The 18,452-nt window shown below is 42.5% G+C and overlaps 1 protein-coding gene across 1 annotated transcript in view; it reads left to right on the top strand.

The window, feature by feature from the left end:
- The window catches only part of DNAH14 (dynein axonemal heavy chain 14), a 238,257-nt gene that overhangs the window by 78,237 nt on the left and 141,568 nt on the right, over positions 1-18,452 (top strand). Inside the window, exons 29-36 of the mRNA XM_056853367.1 lie at positions 445-512; positions 3,434-3,605; positions 5,929-6,018; positions 6,319-6,424; positions 8,845-8,857; positions 9,439-9,562; positions 9,842-9,845; positions 14,246-14,463. Coding sequence (XP_056709345.1) covers positions 445-512; positions 3,434-3,605; positions 5,929-6,018; positions 6,319-6,424; positions 8,845-8,857; positions 9,439-9,562; positions 9,842-9,845; positions 14,246-14,463 — 795 coding nt within the window. The remainder of the gene's footprint in view (positions 1-444; positions 513-3,433; positions 3,606-5,928; positions 6,019-6,318; positions 6,425-8,844; positions 8,858-9,438; positions 9,563-9,841; positions 9,846-14,245; positions 14,464-18,452) is intronic.

Raw genomic sequence — 18,452 nt, 5'->3', positions numbered from 1 at the left:
GCAACCTTAAAGGGATTAGCTTCTGTTAATCCACTCATTTTAAGGAACTAGACAGCCAAATGTTTGCTCTAAGGATGCTGACTCCAAGATAGAATGTATCATTGTCTTTCTTTCCTTTTGATCTCATTAATCATTGATCTTGGTATGCCTTGTTTTAGTTCCATTGTGTAATCACTGACTGACCTTTGCTATCCATTGTAATATTCCTTAATAAAACCTTGGATGCTCAGAGAAAGAGAGAGCATTCTCCAAGGAGAAAAGATACAGAATTGTCTGTCTTTCCTTCATATTGCCACAACGTAAATTAAAATTCCAGTTCTGGAAGTAATCAGCTTTAGACAGGAAGAGCTAGACTCTATCTCTGCTTGCCATAATTTTAATAAATCTGTCTGCAAAGGCAAGTATGGAAAAAACACACCAATTTTCTAATTTTATGTTTTCTAGGATCATTATGATTTTGGCATGAGAGCCATAAAAGTTGCTTTAATAAGGGCTGGTCAGAAGATACAAGAGCTAAAAGCAAAGTAAGCAGCACAGTTTTGAAATGCTTTATTTTCACACACAGTTACAATGTTAAACTGAGTCTTAATTAAAGAGAACTAGTCATGCTGTTGCACATGCAAGTTTGATTCATGTTCATTGCCATGGTCACAGTGCAGTCCCACATGGGTACTGTGCAAGTGCATGCCCACCACGGGAGAAACTTCTACAGCTTTTAAGAAAGCCCAACTCCCACCATGCACTTTGATTTTCCACCCTTTTCTGAAGGGGAAGGGGGGCGCCTTCTGTCTCTGCTGATACAGAAAGTAAATGCTTCTTTTATAGCTCTTCCAGTCTTCATTTTTGCACTCTTCAGTTAAAACATTTCTAATTATTTGACAAGAGCAGAATAAAGACTCTTATTTTTCAGATTCTAAAAAAAATGAAAAAGGAAATGCTTCATGAACGTAGATTTCCCCCTCCCCCTTTAGCAGCACTTCAACTATGGTTCAAATGGCCTTGTTTAAAAAGTGCACCAAAGGCGGGACTAAAATGTTTCACGCTTATGACTGTTCCTTCTGTGTTTGGGGAGGGGAAGGGTGTGAAAAATGCATATTTTGTCACCAGTTTACCCCTAAAGCTAGGCATGACAGGAAATCCAGGATGAAGGCTGTGCTTTGGGGAAATGCTCTAGGTACCCCTACCCACAAAGATGCCCCTTCACCCTTAAGAGCTCTAGAAATTTCTCCAGTGGCAGGCCTGAGATTGAACCAATCCAGCTGTGGCACTATAGTCATGGCGGATGTGAGCAATAAGGTATTTTATTTAAAAGTGCAATAAAATGCATTGCAAAGGAGTCACAGTGGGGTGTGGGTTTTTAGGGTGAACATACTCTGGGGCCTAAAAATGAGAGCCCCTTTGTCCAGGGATGGCTGCAGTCCCAGCCATCCTGGACTTTCCCCACTGTGCCCCACTCAGTTGGTGTCCATGTGGTGCTTCTTGCCACCGCAGGTGCCACAGCAGTGTCCTGTTTTCATTGGGTGCCCACCTCCCACTCCTGGCATGGCCAGACACCCTGACAGCATCCTGTGGGCCTGAAAAGGCCCGCCCGATGCGCAGTGTAATGACTGAGTCTGGGGGCCACTGGGACATGTCCCCTCTGCCCTGACTAAAGGAAGCAAGGTGGTGAGCAATCCACAAAGCCGACTCTCGCCGGCAGGGCCCAGGCAAGCTCCAATCAGAGGGCTCTGGCAGAGACGAAGGCAAGGGAGGAGGGTGGGGCAGAATTGGCTAAAGCCCACTGGAGTCAAATCAAAGGAGCACTGGGAGGAATGGTAGGGGGCAGAAACCAGGAAGTCAGGGGGAGAAGGGACCAGTGGGGGTGAATTGGGGAGGACTGCCAGAGACTGTAAATATTCAGGGCTGTGGCTCAGTGGTAGAGCATCTGCTTGGCATGCAGAAGGTCCCAGGTTCAATCCCCGGCATCTCCAGTTAAAGGGACTAGGCAAGGAGGTGATGTGAAAGACCTCAGCCTGAGACCCTGGAGAGCCGCTACTGGTCTGAGTAGACAATACTGACTTTGATGGACCACTCTCTGATTCAGTATAAGGCAGCTTCATGTGTTCATGTGAGACTAAGGCAGGCCCGGTGGGGAAGGTCCTCCTATGGGCCAAGAAAAGGGTCACAGGAGACACATTGGTGGAAGGAAGAAAGGGGTGAAGCAACCTAAATATAGACCTAAGCTGAGACTGAGGACAAGACAGACTCATTCAAAGCCCCAGAGGGAGATATTTATCAGTTAATAGTTATTGAAATAAGTTAAGTCCAAGAAGGGCTTCTTCAAGAGGGGTTTCATGATTACGTTCTTCAAGATAGTTACCTCATGCATCCTGGAACTAACTAGACAGTTCCCTCCAAGATAGATGTAATAAGCCATGAATGGCAAGGCCTGAGCATAGGTAGTAGGCCATGGTGGTGAAAAGCATGATCAAGTTATGGTGACACTGTAGGGTTTTCAAAGCAAGAGAAAAACAGAGGTGGTTTCCCGCTGCGTAGCCTCTGGACTTCCTTGGTGGTCTCCCAAGTACTAACCAGGACTGACCCTGCTTAGCTTCTGACATCTGATGAAATCAAGGTAGTCTGGGGCATTAAGGTTAGGGCCAAAATCACAACAACTGAAATTCACTGGCAAATGTAATTAGACTGAGTTCTGATAGTATTCTGTGAATGATCTGGATAAAATTATCCAGACATCATGGATGAGTATGATTTTATCTGCAAAATGTCTAGCAAACAAGTCATAGAAAGCTATAGCATATTCTGTCTAAATAGATAGCTTCTAAATAATAATTGAAATGTGCAAAAAAAGAAAGAAGGAAGGAAATTAAAACCAAAAGATAAATGTTCCAAAAACAGGAAACCTAACCAGAGCCAGCGTGGTGTAGTTAAGAGCGGAGGCCATGACTTTAATTGGGTTAGATTCCCCACTCCTACACATGAAGCCTGCTGAGTGACCTTGGGCTAGTAAAAGTTCTCTCCGAACTCTATCAGCATCACCTACCTCACAAGGTGTCTGATGTGGGAAGAGGAAGGGAAGGCTATTGTAAGCCGGTTTGAGACTTCTTAAAGGTAGAGAAAGTGGGGTATAAAAACCAACTCCTTCTTCACTGAACTTGGGATATGAAGGGATTTGGGTTTGTTATTTTATTTGGTTTTAATTGGAAATGTTTTTGAATTATTATTATAAACTTTCTTGAACCACAAGTAAAGGCAGAGTATAAATGTTTTAATAAAATACACACATAAATATAAGTTCACATAAATCATATATAATAATATGCACGGTGAAAGGATGAAAACAATTACAGCATTGTGATATTACAGTATGAAGCAATAAATTAATATTTACTGTAAGTCTTGTAAAATTATAATTACTGGATTTGTTTTTATATAGAAACAGTAATGCAAGGTTTTCAGAGGCAGAAGAAACTCTTATCATAATCAGTGTGCTGAAAGAAACAAATTTACCAAAATTCCTTGTTGAAGATGTTTCACTATTTGAGGACATTTTGACAGATCTGTTTCCAGGAATGAATGTTCCAAAACTAAATCCACTGCGACTAGAGGTAATGAAGTAAGCATGCTCCTTCATAGTATGGTGCCTTTTGCTAGCTGAGGAAACTTCCTTTCACTGAAGACTTCTTCTGTAAATCAAAGGAATCTTAGGGCTAAGTACATGTGACTTTTTTGGTGAGTTGGGTTGGGGTTGCCTGGACCCAACATACTTTCCCTGCAGTCACACAGGATCTGTGAGGAAATGTATTTCTAAAGCCCAATTCTGATTGGAAATCCTGCATGCACACTTACCACGTGAACAAAAATGATCTTGTCCTTGCAAAAAAAGGAACTTCAGCTCTAACTTAAATAGTACTAGAGTAGATATTAATTTAAAATTCTTATTTAAGCTTACAGTTATTGAGTAATATAAGATAGTTTGCAACAATTCTGAACTGACTTCAATACATCTTTATAAGATTCTGTAGTGGCAGTAGCAGTAATGTACCTTTATATTAATCCTGCCTAAAAATGGCTGTATAAACAAATTAAAATAAACCTATATTACCCTTGCCAAATGTAGTATTTGGAAATCTGCATTTCTGTGTTACATCTTATGTCTATTGAAACAGCCACCAGTATAACACTGTTTTTGTGACTATTGTTGCTGCACCAGTATGACGGCCTCTAAGGGTCAAGCCAGACTTGAGACAATAGCCAGTTGCAACTTTGGAGAAACATTTTAAATCATGTAAGAGGCTTGGGAGAAAAGAACTGTGCACACAATTCCCTGATCTTTAATGAAGCTACAAATTAGCATTTTAAAAATTGTGGAAGTCTCAGTGTGTGTGTGTGTGTGTGTGTGTGTGTGTGTGTGTGTGTGTGTTAAGTGCCGTCAAGTCGCTTCTGACTCATGGCGACCCTATGAATCAATGTCCTCCAAAATGGCTATCTTTGACAGCCTTGCTCAGGTCCTGCAAATTGAGGGCTGTGGCTTCCTTTATTGAGTCAATCCATCTCTTGCTGGGTCTTCCTCTTTTCCTGCTGCCCTCAACTTTTCCTAGCATGACTGTCTTTTCTAGTGACTCTTGCCTTCTCATAATGTGACCAAAATACGATAACCTCAGTTTAGTCATTTTAGCTTCTAGGGTCAGTTCAGGCTTGATTTGATCTATAACCCACTGATTTGGTTTTTTGGCAGTCCACGAAATCCGTAACACTCTCCTCCAACACCACATTTCAAAGGAGTCTATTTTCTTCCTGTCAGCTTTCTTAATTGTCCAGCTTTCACACCCATACATAGTAATAAAGAATACGATGGCATGAATTAACCTAATCTTGGTGGCCAGTGACACATCCTTACACTTCTAGCTTCTTCATGGCTGTCCTTCCCAGTCTCAATCTCCTTCTGATTTCTTGGCTGCAGTCTCCCTTTTGGTTGATGATGGAGACAAGGAATAGAAAGTCTTGAACAATTTCAATTTCCTCATTGTCAACCTTAAAGTTGTGTAATTCTTCTGTAGTCATTACTTTTGTCTTCAGCTGTAGTCCTGCTTTGGCACTTTCTCTTTTAACTTTCAGCAGTAGTCGTTTCAAATCTTCGCTATTTTCTGCCATTAATGTAGTATCATTGGCATATCTCAAATTGTTAATGTTCCTCCCTCCAATTTTCACTCCACTTTCATCTAAATCTAATCCACCTTTCCTAATTATATGTTCTGCCTATAGATCGAAGAGATAGGGAGATAAAATACATCCTTGTCTAACACCTTTGCCAATTGGAAACCATTCAGTTTCTCCATATTCTGTTCTAACTGTGGGCCTTTAGCATCAAGAATGGCTTGGCATAGGGTTTCCAACCTCCGTGTGGGGCCTGGAGATCTCTCAGAATTACAGCTGATCTCCAGATTACAGAGATCAGTTTCTGTGGAAGAAACAGCTGCTTTGGATGGTGGACTCAATGGCATTATACTCTGCTGAGGTCCCTCCCGTTCCCAAATCCTGTCTCCCCCAGCTCTATGCTGAAATTTCCAGGAATTTCCATACCCAGAGTTGACAACCCTAGTTTTCTGGTAGGAGTAGTTTTCAGGAGAGATGGTAATACAATAAAATAATATTTTATTTTGTAACTTTTTTGTTTGTTCTCAAAATTCCAATAAATTCCCAGCACCTTTCTAATAAACCTGGTTATTGAATGCTAAATTTCAAAATAATGTAGCAGAACTATGTGGGAAAAATCTTAAAGCAGTTTCACTTATTAAAAGTCTGGTTTATTTCCATTTAATTTGGGGGATTTGGGCAGTAGATTTTCTTTGTTTTGAGGGCAATGACAGTCAAATGCGAGCATGTTGTTGTGGATGTAATTTTAACCATAGCTATTTTTTAAAATCTCAGAACGCAATATCTGTTGCAATACAGCAGTTGTCTTTGCAGCCCTGGGCAAGTCAGATAGAGAAGGTTCTGCAGTTTTACAACCAAATTATGGTAAGTGCAATATGGCATTAATTCATATGGAAAGAGTCATGGAATTTAGATATGGTGCAGGAATATATTGCACTGTTGAAGATTTACAAAGAGATGTTATTACAGCCATTATATTGCAGTAACAGGGAACAGCAAAAATGGTGTAGGTGTTGCAAGGAAACTTACTGAGAAAAAAAGGTGATATTCCAATTTCTTAGTCTAAAAATGCATGCTTGGAGTTTAATATGTGTTTATTGAGACACCACAATATTTTAAGGAATGTTACAAGTTCCAGATTTCTCATTATAAGTATCTTTTTAGGCTCACGTTGGCGTGATGCTAGTAGGCCCTACAGGTGGAGGGAAGACTACCATTAGAATGATTTTGGAAAGAGCCTTGATAATCTTACCATTACTAGATTTGGAATGTCTTGCAAATATGGATGTTGTTTTACAGGTAAGGAGTTTAATTTCAGGACCTAAGCCTTGTTATTAGGGCGCATATACCTGAAACAAGTGTTCTTTTTGCTTGAGCTCAGTCTGGTACAGAAGGCTGTGCATCTGTCCAAAATGTGGTGAAATGATCTCTTCTATGACAGACTCACCATAAAATTAGGTATATCTATATAACACTTATGTGCTAAGAGGGCTGACTTCTAACATGTTTGAACTAGGGTAAGTAGTTGCAGTGTAGCAAATTTTGGCAAGAATAAATAAGACAAGTGCTTTTATTTTGTTCACCCATTATTTTTGTAACTTTTATTGGAATTAGAAATAAAATCTTAACAAATATAATGCAGAAGGATCTCATTAATGTCTTCCATTTTTGGTGGCCAGCCCAAACATGAATGCTTACTAACACTAAAGAGAATAACAGCGTGCAAGGCATTGTGCTAGGCCAGGGGTCGGCAAAGTGCTGCTCCTGAGCCGCAAGTGGCTCTTTGGGCCCCTGAGTGCGGCTCTTCCCAGGTGCAGGCGCGCAGGTCGCGAATGTCGGTCGAGACGGGGGGCGGGGGGGGGGGAAACGAGACGAATACCAGCATGGGAGAACCAAAAGGGGGCTGGAGAGAGTCTGCGCAGGAGGCTCTCGCGTGACAAAGGAGTGACAACGTGCCGCTGATGCTGGCGGGCCTGCTGTGGGGATTGGGGTTTTTTTAAGCAGCGGAGGGAGCGGCCGCCGTGTCGATATTTGCACGGTAAGCCCAAGTTTTCTTTTAGGATTGGGAGGGGTTGTGACGGAGCATCCCAGGTCTAATTCGCATTGCGCCAAAGGACTCGCGTCGCCCGGACGAGGAAGCCCCGCGCAGTGCCTTTCTCTCCACTCTTGAGGCCGCCCACAGCCTGGAGGGGAGGGGGAGTCAGAGAGCGAGCTGCCCCGGCGGCCGCCACCTCCCCCCTCCCTTTCGCGCGGGCCCTTCTTTCTCTCGGGGTGGCAAGGGGAGCGCCAGAGCATGGCACTCCCTGCAGTGTAGAGGGGGGCTTGCCAATGATGGAGGGGCCTAAGCCCCAAGGCGCCCTCACTGACCCCACATTCGGCCCCGCATGGCGCATTTCTCTCCACTCTTGAGGCCGCCCGCAGCCCAGAGGGCAGGGGGAGGCAGAGAGCGAGCTGCCCCGGCGGCCGCCACCTCCCCCCTCCCTTCCGCTTGGGCCCTCCTTCCTCCTGGGCTGGCAAGGGGAGCGCCAGAGCATGGCACTCCCTGCAGTGTAGAGGGGGGCTTGCCAACGATGGAGGGGCCTAAGCCCCGAGGCGCCCTCCCTGGCCCCTCGGCCAGTTCACAGCACAAGTGGTCTGCTTTGAAAGACCTGGACAAGGAAGACATGATGATTTTTAACACCTGGAATAGTATTCCTGACTCATATGATCAGTTGAAAAAACTAGCGTTTGCTGTTCTTTCCCTTTTCGGTTCTACATATTCATGCGAGCAAGTTTTTTCAAGCATGAACCTTATCAAGAGTAAATTGAGAAATCGTCTTATTGATGAGAACCTGGAATCGTACCTAAAATTAAAAACAACAACATACAAACCTGACTTACCCAAACTTTCCAAGGAGATGCAAGGCCATTGTTCACATTAAGTGTTTGTCGGTCATTGTCATGATTTAATGTTATGGATACGTTACTTACAATTTAATTTTTTTATCAATAAATAAGATCATTATTAAGTATGGTGTCAAGTTTTATTCAGTGTACCTATAGTTTAATTAAGACTTAAAACTTTAATTAAAGTTTATTAAGTTAATAAACAGTGTACCTACCTATATATTTTAAGTTTTAAAAATTTGGCTCTCAAAAGAAATCTCAATCGTTGTACTGTTGATATTTGGCTCTCTTGACTAATGAGTTTGCCGACCCCTGTGCTAGGCTGATGTCAAGTTGCTGGCCACTCTCTCTCCATTTAATTCAGTCCTGGTCCACATGCTTCTGTGGACCTCCCTTCTTCCATGGGCTGGCATCTTGGGAGAATCTGGTTGCAACCAGTCAGCCTGCAAGCTTCAAATTAATTACTGACTTATAAGAGATTCGTGTCTGCCCATCCTTGCTAACACCCATCTTTTAACATCTGGGGTGCTGTCTCTGCCTTTCTGCATTCTTCAGTTTAATCCTCTTATCTTGTCGTTTGTACACACTGACTAGAAGCCGAAATGGCCCTGGAAAGGGCCTCACCCTACTCCTCCCATCATTGAGGTGGGGGGGGGGGAGAATAAGGGTCACAGTGGCTCTTGCCTGCTGCTGCTGTTTTGCACCAGCCAGCCTTATGCAGGGCGATGCTGCTGCTTTTCAGCAACAACTGCCACCTTGCAGTAGTTGGAAAAAAACTCTCAATAGCGATAGCTGGGGCAGGAGCTGCTTTCTCTCAGTAGCTCCTGCCCACCTTGAGCAGTGCTTCCCCTAGGTTGGAGAGCTGTGTGAGGGGGCAGGCACACCAGCACTTTTCCCAGTGGCCTTCATGGCCAATCTGCCTCTGACTCCGACTCATGTTTCTTTATCTTGTGGTTGCTTTCTCCAGCCTTCTAAGGAGACATCTATGGTTATCTCTGCTAACTTCCTTTTCAGCTTTCTGGATTGTTTTTAGTTCTTTCACAATCACCCATCTTGCCATTCACTCTTTAGTTCAGACACAGAGCCCCAAAGGTTCAGGCCACAATTTATTCATCATTCTTCTAGGTTATATTGATTATATATTGTGATCCAAGCATCTGGAACAGCAGGGTTGGGGAGAGGTGATTGTTACTCAAGAGCCCCACAATACCTTTGCTGTCACCAGACAAAAGTAGCATTGTTCCTCCAGAAGCCCACCACAGAAACTTAATCTGTTACCTAGGGCAACCATTTCCAGACAGGGAGATATGGAGGGGGCATTAGAAGGAGGTTAGCCTTGGTGGGTATTAATTCACAAATAATTATTGGGTTATTTTCTCCTCAGAATACTTCAAAGAGAGGCAAAGTAGAGACTTTTGTTATAAACCCAAAGAGTGTCAGTCTTGGTGAACTTTTTGGACAGATAGATCCTACCACAACGGAGTGGTCAGATGGACTTTTAGCATCCGCAGTACGAGCATTTGTCAAACTTCCTGCCAAAAAACCTAAAAAGAAAGACCAAAGCAGCAATGGAAAATCTGGAATCCAGAGCTTGTACACTGTGAGTTTAGTATTTTAATAATTATATTGCAGTTTTCTAATACTTGGTGCAGACTGTGTCTTTTGTATGGACTTAACCCTTAAGGTAAAGCATGTTCCAATCTAGAACTGTAACATGTGATAAATCAGACTTTAGTTGTGTACACTATTTGTATTTATTAATTTAATTCATTTAAAAAATCTCAGCTTTCCTAAAGCTCAGGTCAGTTTGCTATCTTTGTTTATTTCCAGATATGTTATCTTTTATTTTAAAATAGACCTGTATTTCATGATAATTGTGATTTGCTTTGGAATTTCAGGGACTGCCTATATCATTTTCAGATCATATGTTGATAATCAGGGAATATAACAAATGGATCACAGAAGTAATTTGATTCAGTCATAGTTGCTACTGTCCTGGCTACCCTGCCCCTCCAGAGATAAATTATTTATAATTTTGCTTTAAATAATCATTGTGTTTTTAACATAAGAACCTAACTTATGTTTCAGTATGTGCTGTAACTTTTAATTTCTGTTTTGCTAAAGCTCTCTACAGTGAATGTGCAAGATGTTATTCAAACTGATGAAGGCCTGCAATCCACAGACATTTTTTCTTGCCAATGTAAGTAGTAGAACAGTCAATATAACAGAACTTCCCTCTCATATCTGTCTTCCCAATGATGGATTCAAATTATGCAGTATTTTGACATTTGGGGAAATTTTACTTAAGCCATCTTACTAAAATATGCTTCAGTCTATGCTTTGATGCTTTTATTCATAACAGTAATCTGAATATTACAGTGTAAGACATTTCACACAATAGTTGTCTGAAAAAGGTAACAAGTAACAAGAAGTAACAAGTGAATGACTTGCTCTCCTTCATCATGATGTTTTTAAATTAAACATCATACCCTTATCTGTAAGTAATATTGATTGAATGGTCATCTGGCCAATCCTACATGGGAACTGCTTCTTCACCTCCAATAGATTTTCCCAGTGAGGAGGTCACATGAAGGAGGAGGGGGGACCTGTTACCTCAGTTGTCTTTCTTTTTGTGAGTAGAGGAGGTGAGATTGCTCATATGGGAGGGAATTCAAGGGTATATTTGCTGTAGGATATACTAAAAAAAGGGCAGGATTGCCCCCTGGGAACAATGGGAGAGGCTTGAAGGCTTATTGGATATAATAGGAGCCAGGAATGCCAATTGACTTGCATGGGCTTCACTGAAATACATTACAGCACAAAAAAGTTGCAGTGAAAATGCAGAAGGGATTTTGGATTAAAGAATTTGGACCCAGATAGACTGCTTTGGGATTGTAATGACTACCTGCAGAGTGGAATGGTCGACCCTAGGACCAGCATGAGTGTTCTGGGACTGGAATGTCAGGAGCCAGAGTGGATTGACAGTCCCTGGGAGTAGCAGAAGCATTCTGGGACTGGAATAATGGCTCCCAGAGCAGAATGACAGCCCCTGGCAGTAGAAGAAGTGTTCTGGGACTGAAATGACTGCCTCAAGAGTGGAATGATGGTACCTGGAAGTAAGAGAAATGCTCTGGGGATGGAATTACAGGTCCCAGAGTGGAATAACGTCCTTCTGATTGAAATCAGTGTAAGATATTTCATTCCACTCTAAGGTTTGTGATTACAGGTACAGAGCACTGATTTCAATCGAAGGGGCTGTCATTCAACCCTTGGACCTGTCATTCCAGTCCCAGAACACTTCTGGCCATCATTCCACTTGGTGACCTGGCATGTTCAGTCTATGCTGGTAAAGACCAGGAATTCAGGTACTTCTGACTATACCTTTGATAGTGAAAAGCTGACGCAGAGCTGAGGTGGCTCGGTGCTACTTGGTGAAGCTCCAGTATTTGTTCACACAAAAACTGAGATTTTCTGACACATTCTACTTTTTAGGATTACCAAAACCTGAGATTACATTCTGAGGTAATTTTAAATTGCAGATCTATGATCAAATCCTGAGAAAATTATTTTTTAAAATAAAATTCAAAATCTAGCTGTGACTTTTAGTCCTAATAAATTGGGCATTTATCTATTGCTTCTTTTTAATTTTATAATGACCTAGCAAGGCCCATGAGATCTAATTTTTACTTTTTAAGTGTGAACAAAACACCATGTAATCACATTCTTTTCCATGTCATAGCAAACTACTGTCCAGTAATTACCAACCTTTGCACTGGTTTACCTACAGCATGTGCTATATTGGAATTTAAAACTGATTAGTGAGAAGAACCACTTGATGGTAGCATTAGACACGGACCTCATCCTTAATCCTTAATCTACCTCTCAGGGTTTGTTTTTTGTTTTTTTTGTTTTTTGAGATATTCATTTACTTCATTTGTACCCTGTCTTTCTTCCCAACAAGGGAAGTGGAAAAGGGGACCCAGTTATACTGTCTTGTCCAGGGCCAACAAAAACTTGGAACAGGCTCTGAGCTTTACCATCACTACTCACAATGAAAAGTATAAAACAAGGCAATATGGATATTCCTTTGTATCATTCATCTCAGTCTTTTCCACTATGGTGGAAACCATGCAGGAAAGTCATAAGAATACAGCTCACTCTGCTCCAGTTGATACAAAATGGAGAAAATTAGATCTAATGGGAAGGAAAGGTTACTCTTCATCAGCACTCATGTTGAAAATAGGTAATTGCCAAGTCATTATGGGCAAGTATCTATTATTTCTAAGGGACCTTGCTTCTTAGTTCTAGTCCCAGAAGAAAAGAAGTTGGCAAAGGCTGTAAGGCCATTAAATTGTCAACACAACAAATAAACGCAGCCATGCTTGTTACAGGTTGTACAGTTAGAATTTGCTGCATTTATTTCCCTCAGAAAAGATGTCCAGCACAAATCCACAACTTTTTCAAGTGAAATGTTGAGCTGAAGGTTTTCCTTTGGAAGGATCTGATCTGATGATCCTCTAGAGAAACTAAGGGGAAATAGTGTGGTGTTTACGATGACCTCAGACCAGGGGAACCCTTGCCAAATCAGCAGGGTGCCCTACCAAGATCCTCCTAGGATTTTAATGCAACGCCAGTTCCCTTTACAATCGATTCTACCCCAAACCTTTACCTTTTACACATAGTTCTGTCCCCTCCCGTGCAGCTCCTTATAAGTCTATTATGTGGAGTCCATTCTCTCAGGTAGTCCCTTTAGCCAGTGCCCTTCCAGTCTTCCACAAGCCCATCTATTTCTCCTGCCAGCAAAGCCTCTGCGTGTACTGAGACCTTCCCTAATGTGAGGCAAGAGGTGCCTTGCTCTTGGCTGTCCTCAGATGCTTCCTGGCTGGTAATATTCTCCTCTCTGTCGCTCCTTATGGGGAAGGGAGTCAGCTCTCCTGGGGCCTCCCTCCCTAGAACGCCCTCTGAGCCCTCACAGCTACCACCCCCTTTCCTTCACTCAGGGCTGGCTTTCACAGCTCTCTCCTTTTGGGTCCAGCCTCCTGCTTGCCTCTGACCAGCCGCTTCTGACTCTTTTCTTTTCTCCCTGTTGCCTCCATCGTCCTTCCCTCAGCCAGGCTCTCTGCCTCCTGTTAGCCTCCAGCTGTTGCTTTCAACCTGATCGTTTTTCCTTCCAGTCGGGCTGATAGCAGTCTCTTCTTGTGCCTCTCAGGACGGGACTGTTGGCCACAAATAGGTTTATAGCTAAATCATTTGGTATCACTACAATTTATTTTGGGTTTCTTCTGCAAAGTCTTACAACCCCCTATTATAGGCAATACTGATACCAGCTTCATATTCACCAACTCGTTATGGGTCAAAACTACACCCAGCCAGAATGTGTCACTAAAATTAGGGTCTCAATCCCCTAAAAATACTGGGAGGAGAGGCTTTAAGCATTTTTTTTTAACCACAAGGCAATAGAAAGGAGGGAAAACCTTAAGAACATAAGAAGAACCTTGCTGGATCAGGCCAGTGGTCCATCTATTTCAACAACTTCCTTCACACAGCAGCCAGCCAGCTATCCTAGAAGGCCAAGAAACTGGGCATAGAGGCTAAAGACTTCCCCTTATGTTGCCTCATAGCACTGGTATTCAGAGGTTTGCAGCCTTGCACTCTAATGATCTCCAGAATATTCTACAGCTGGTCTGTACACTAGTGTTGTCTACAGCGGGTTAGGAAATTCCTGGAGATTGTCATGGTGGAACCTGGAGAGGGCATGATTTGGGGAGGAGAGGGAGCCCAGCAGGAATGGCATAGTTCACCCTCCAAAGCAGCCATTTTCTCCAGGGGACCTGATCTCTGTTGTCTGGAGATCAGTTGTAATTCTGCAAGATCACCAGGCTCCACCTGGAGGATGGCAATCTTATAAATGGTTCCTATGGATGACTGTACAGATAACAACTTGACTAATTTTAGTTACAGTTAATTACAACCTTGTTTTCTCTTTTATTTGTTGTTATCTTTCTAAGAGATGGATTGACTCAATAAAGGAAGCCACAGCCCTCAATTTGCAAGACCTGAGCAAGGCTGTCAAAGATAGGACATTTTGGAGGGCATTGATTCATAGGGTCGACATGAGTTGGAAGTGACTTGACGGCACTTAACACACACACACACATCTTTCTACACACAAAGCAAATTCTGAAGTTAATACTTTTTTTTACAGATGAATCTTTTATTGATTGGCAGTGGGTTATCTTGGATGGCCCAGTAGACCCAATGTGGATAGAAAACTTAAATTCTGCATTAGATGACTCCAGAACATTGTGCCTTGCTAACAGTGAACGAATCTACTTATCACCAGGAATGAGAATGGTATTTGAAGTGGACAGCCTCTCTCAAGCTAGCCCTGCTACTGTTAGTAGATGTGCCATGATTTATGTGGTAAGTTTCTTAAAGGAAAAGAAAAGGAAAAGTAGGATCCTGTCTTTTTTATTCCCAGCAGATTTTTATGTTTCCTGTTATTTAACATCTTAAGCAAGTATGGTAATTTAAATAAGCTGATTAATTATATTTGTATTTTCCAAAAGGTAAAGGTAGTCCCCTGTGCAAGTGCCAGGTCATTCCTGACCCATGGGGTGACATCACATCCCGACATTTACTAGGCAGACTATGCTTACGGGGTGGTTTTGCCAGTGCCTTCCCCAATCATCTTCCCTTTACCCCCAGCAAGCTGGGTACTCATTTTACCGACCTCGAAAGGATGGAAGGCTGAGTCAACCTTGAGCCAGCTACCTGAAACTGACTCCCGTCAGGATCGAACTCAAGTCATGAACTGCTCACAACTTGAGTTCGATCCCAACAGAAATTGGTTTCAGGTAGCCGGCTCAAGGTTGACTCAGCCTTCCATCCTTCCGAGGTTGGTAAAATGAGTACCCAGCTTGCTGGGGGTAAAGGGTTGACTGGGGAAGGCACTGGCAAAACCACCCCGTAAACAAAGTCTGCCTAGGAAACGTTGGGATGTGATGTCACCCCATCGGTCAGGAATGAACCGGTGCTTGCACAGGGGACCTTTACCTTTACTTATTTATTTTCCAAAAGGACTGTTCTATCATCATTTTCAGAGGGAATAGTATGTATGAATAGAATTAAATAAATATGCCAAGTAATGGAGAATGTACCAACATGATAATGAAAAAGATTTATTGGCCTTTATATTGGAAAATTAATATATACATTTGGACTCTGTATACAAACGTAACTGATCTACTACCGTCTTGCATATCATGACCTTTTTACCTCCTCCCTCCCATTTACAACTGTATGTACATTATGTGTATATGATAATTGAGGAGAACATTTTATGCATCTGATTAAATGCACACTAGCCAGTGGGGTATACTGTAGTGATTAGACCCAGGTTTGAATCCCCACTCTGCCATGGAAGCTGCTGGATGACTTTGGGTCAGTCACACAATAATAGCCTAAACTACTTCACAGATAAAATGGAAGAGAGGAAAACAATGTAAGCTGCTTTGGCTTCTCATTAGGGAGAAAGGCTGGGTATAAATGAAGCAAATAAATAAATAAATTAGAATAGTTACTGGCCACAAGTGAAAGTGCATTATTTTCCGATGCACTCATTTCTACTTCTTGATTTAATGTATTTCTAGACCATCTTTCAATAAAAGATTGTAAGGCAGTTTCCAAACAAAAATACAAAATCTAAATCCAATCACAGCAGTCAAAAACAATCATTTAAAACAAGTATAGGCTTCTAGAGGGAGCTTTTTTCATAGTTTCTGGCTACTGCAAAAAAAAAGTCTCTCCTCCTGGTGGATGGCAGTCTCATCTCTCTAGAGACAGAATCTAGAGTAGAGCATTATTGAGAGATCTTAAATGCTGAGGAGGTATGGTGTGGTTATACAGGACAAGGCTTTGCTTAAGATAGAGAGAGCCTCATGGACAGAATGCCATGACAGTGAGGGTGGAGAATTGTGCAAAATTGACTCCAATTCCCTCTTGTTGTACTTCAACAAAACCATCTTGGGGAAAGGCAATTTCCAGTGAAGAAAGGGGTGATGGGAAAGTCCCTTTCACCAACAGTGTTCTTGCCCTTTAAATTGGCTTGAGTTACACATAATTTGTAGTTTTGCCCTTGCTCTCTATCAGCAGATCTTAACTTCAATAACTATCACCATCCCACATATCATCATGTATTGCAAAATAAAAATAATTCTAAATTTTACTATTCTTTTGTAAACCAGATTATTATAGAGTGTTAGCTTTACTGTGGAGTAAGGGCTTAGTGCCTTGTTTCTCAACTAGAAAGGGGGATTATTATATGCTTATTGCACACTTGTTCATAAATTCATAGGTATAGTGCTCAGTCTCTTGTGCAGATGTATCACAAAATCAATAAGTAATACTAAAATATCTGTTAAAATTATATCTGCTAAAAATAAAGTATTATTCAATGTGCTAGATAACAAATAACATTTAAGACATCAAACACTATCAAATAAATGCTGGATGTGAGGATAACAAATTACTAGGGTGATAATATGTGCATTAAACATTTTAAATTTATGTTTATAATATAAAAGGAGATTTTAAATATGGTATTTTTAGGGAAAGAATTGGTTTTTATACCCCACTTTTCTCTACCTTAAGGAGTTTCAAAGCGGTTCACAATCACAATCCTTTCATTACCCCAAAACAGACACCTTGTGAGGTAGGTGGGGCCGAGAGAGTTTTGAGATAATTGTGACTGGCCCAAGGTCACCCAACAGGCTTCATGTGGAGGAGTGGGGAATCAAACCCAGTTCTCCTGATTACAGTCCACTGCTCTTAACCACTACGCCACGCTGGCACTCAAAAAAAGTCTGAACTTCACTTTTGTCTACTTTTGGGAACTTTGGAGCCATTGACAAAATGTGAAAACATCCTGAGAGCTATTTCATATGTAAGAATTGCCTTTAAAAAGAATATACAGCATAATGGATGAATATAGCTTGTGTGTTTTTAATGCCTTAAGGACATGGATCAGATAGCTGAATAAGCTTTGTTATACAACTCTTGGATAGCTGGAAAACTCAGTTAACCAGCATTGTCCAAAGGACAAACTCCTCCACTCCAGCCATTGTAGCCTTGCATTTTCAGGCAAGCACATCCCCCACTCCTGCCTTTCCTGCCAAATGCCTCCAGACAGTGCTGGGTTTCTTACATCTGGTGCTGATCTTCCAGCTACCTCCTCCCCAGACACCATTGCCCTACATCAGGGGTGGGGAGCCTTTTTTCCGCCAAGGGCCATTTGGATATTTATAACATAATTTGCGGGCCATACAAAATTATCAACTTAAAAATTAGCCAACCAAGCCCCAAACAGGCAGCTGCCCCAGATGACCCCCCTCCCCACACGGGCAAGCTGGCAGGCATCCAACCAGTGGCATACTCGCCCACCTGGTGGCACAGGATGGTCTGTTGCACCAGCCGGGCGTAGCTGTCCAGCCGCATGCTGGAGTTGCTCCTACTCTGCGTGGTCGGGGCCAGATTCTACAGCCGGCTCCTGCTACCTCTGCCTGCAGAGATGAAATGAGTACAGACATGCTAAGAACTCCCCCTCCCCGCATGCATTCTGGCCCTGCCCCCTTTAACCCCTCCATTGTCGCTACTTCCGCCCCCAGCCCTCTTGTAGTACAGAGGGAATATGTTTCTCCATGGCCCGGGTGGGAAAGGGTTAACACAGGTTCTTGGGCGGTCCTAGCAGCTCCATAGCTAATGACTCTTCTGTAAGGGGGGAAAAGGTTCCTTTTCTCGGCAAAACAAACTCACATCCGCCTTGAACAGAGGCTATTCCTGTCTGCGGGAGGGGGCAGATCACCAGTCTTAGATCCTTCTGAGCTAGAGATCTGCCAGGACCCACAAAGGGCCAGACCAAATGGTTTTACGGGCCTTAAACGGCCCCCGGGGCCTGATGTTCCCCACCCCTGCCCTACATCTTCAAGTGCACACTCCTCTCACTTTTCCATCCAGCTGGCTTAATGCCTCTGACTGTTGCTGGGCTTCTGATAACAGCTGCTGACAGCTGTGGGTGCCTCTGTCCCTTTGAAGCCCTGCCTCAGGTTGTTGGGAAGCAGAGCTCTTTGAAGGCTGTTGGGCAACAGCCCTGCTTGTCTGCCTGCTGCACAGGACAGCTCCGTAGCTCAGGGGAAAAGGCCTGCCTGATATCATGGCATTCCCAATGGGTGGATTTTAATCACCTCCAGGTAGATCATGGCATGAACACAGCAATAAGCTTGGATATCTGGTATATTTGGTTAACTGGCAACCCTGACTACCCATGACAGTTGGATCACAAAGCTTTTACTGTGTATTCAAAAACTGCAGGAATGTCAAGACAAAAAAGTGTGTAAATAAGTAGAATAAATTTC

This window comes from Euleptes europaea, chromosome 7 (assembly GCF_029931775.1).
Source record: "Euleptes europaea isolate rEulEur1 chromosome 7, rEulEur1.hap1, whole genome shotgun sequence".
In the NCBI taxonomy this organism is placed as follows: Eukaryota; Metazoa; Chordata; class Lepidosauria; order Squamata; family Sphaerodactylidae; genus Euleptes; species Euleptes europaea.
The sequence above is the reverse complement of the archived record's forward strand: the minus strand, read 5'-3'. Positions and strand labels throughout refer to the sequence as shown.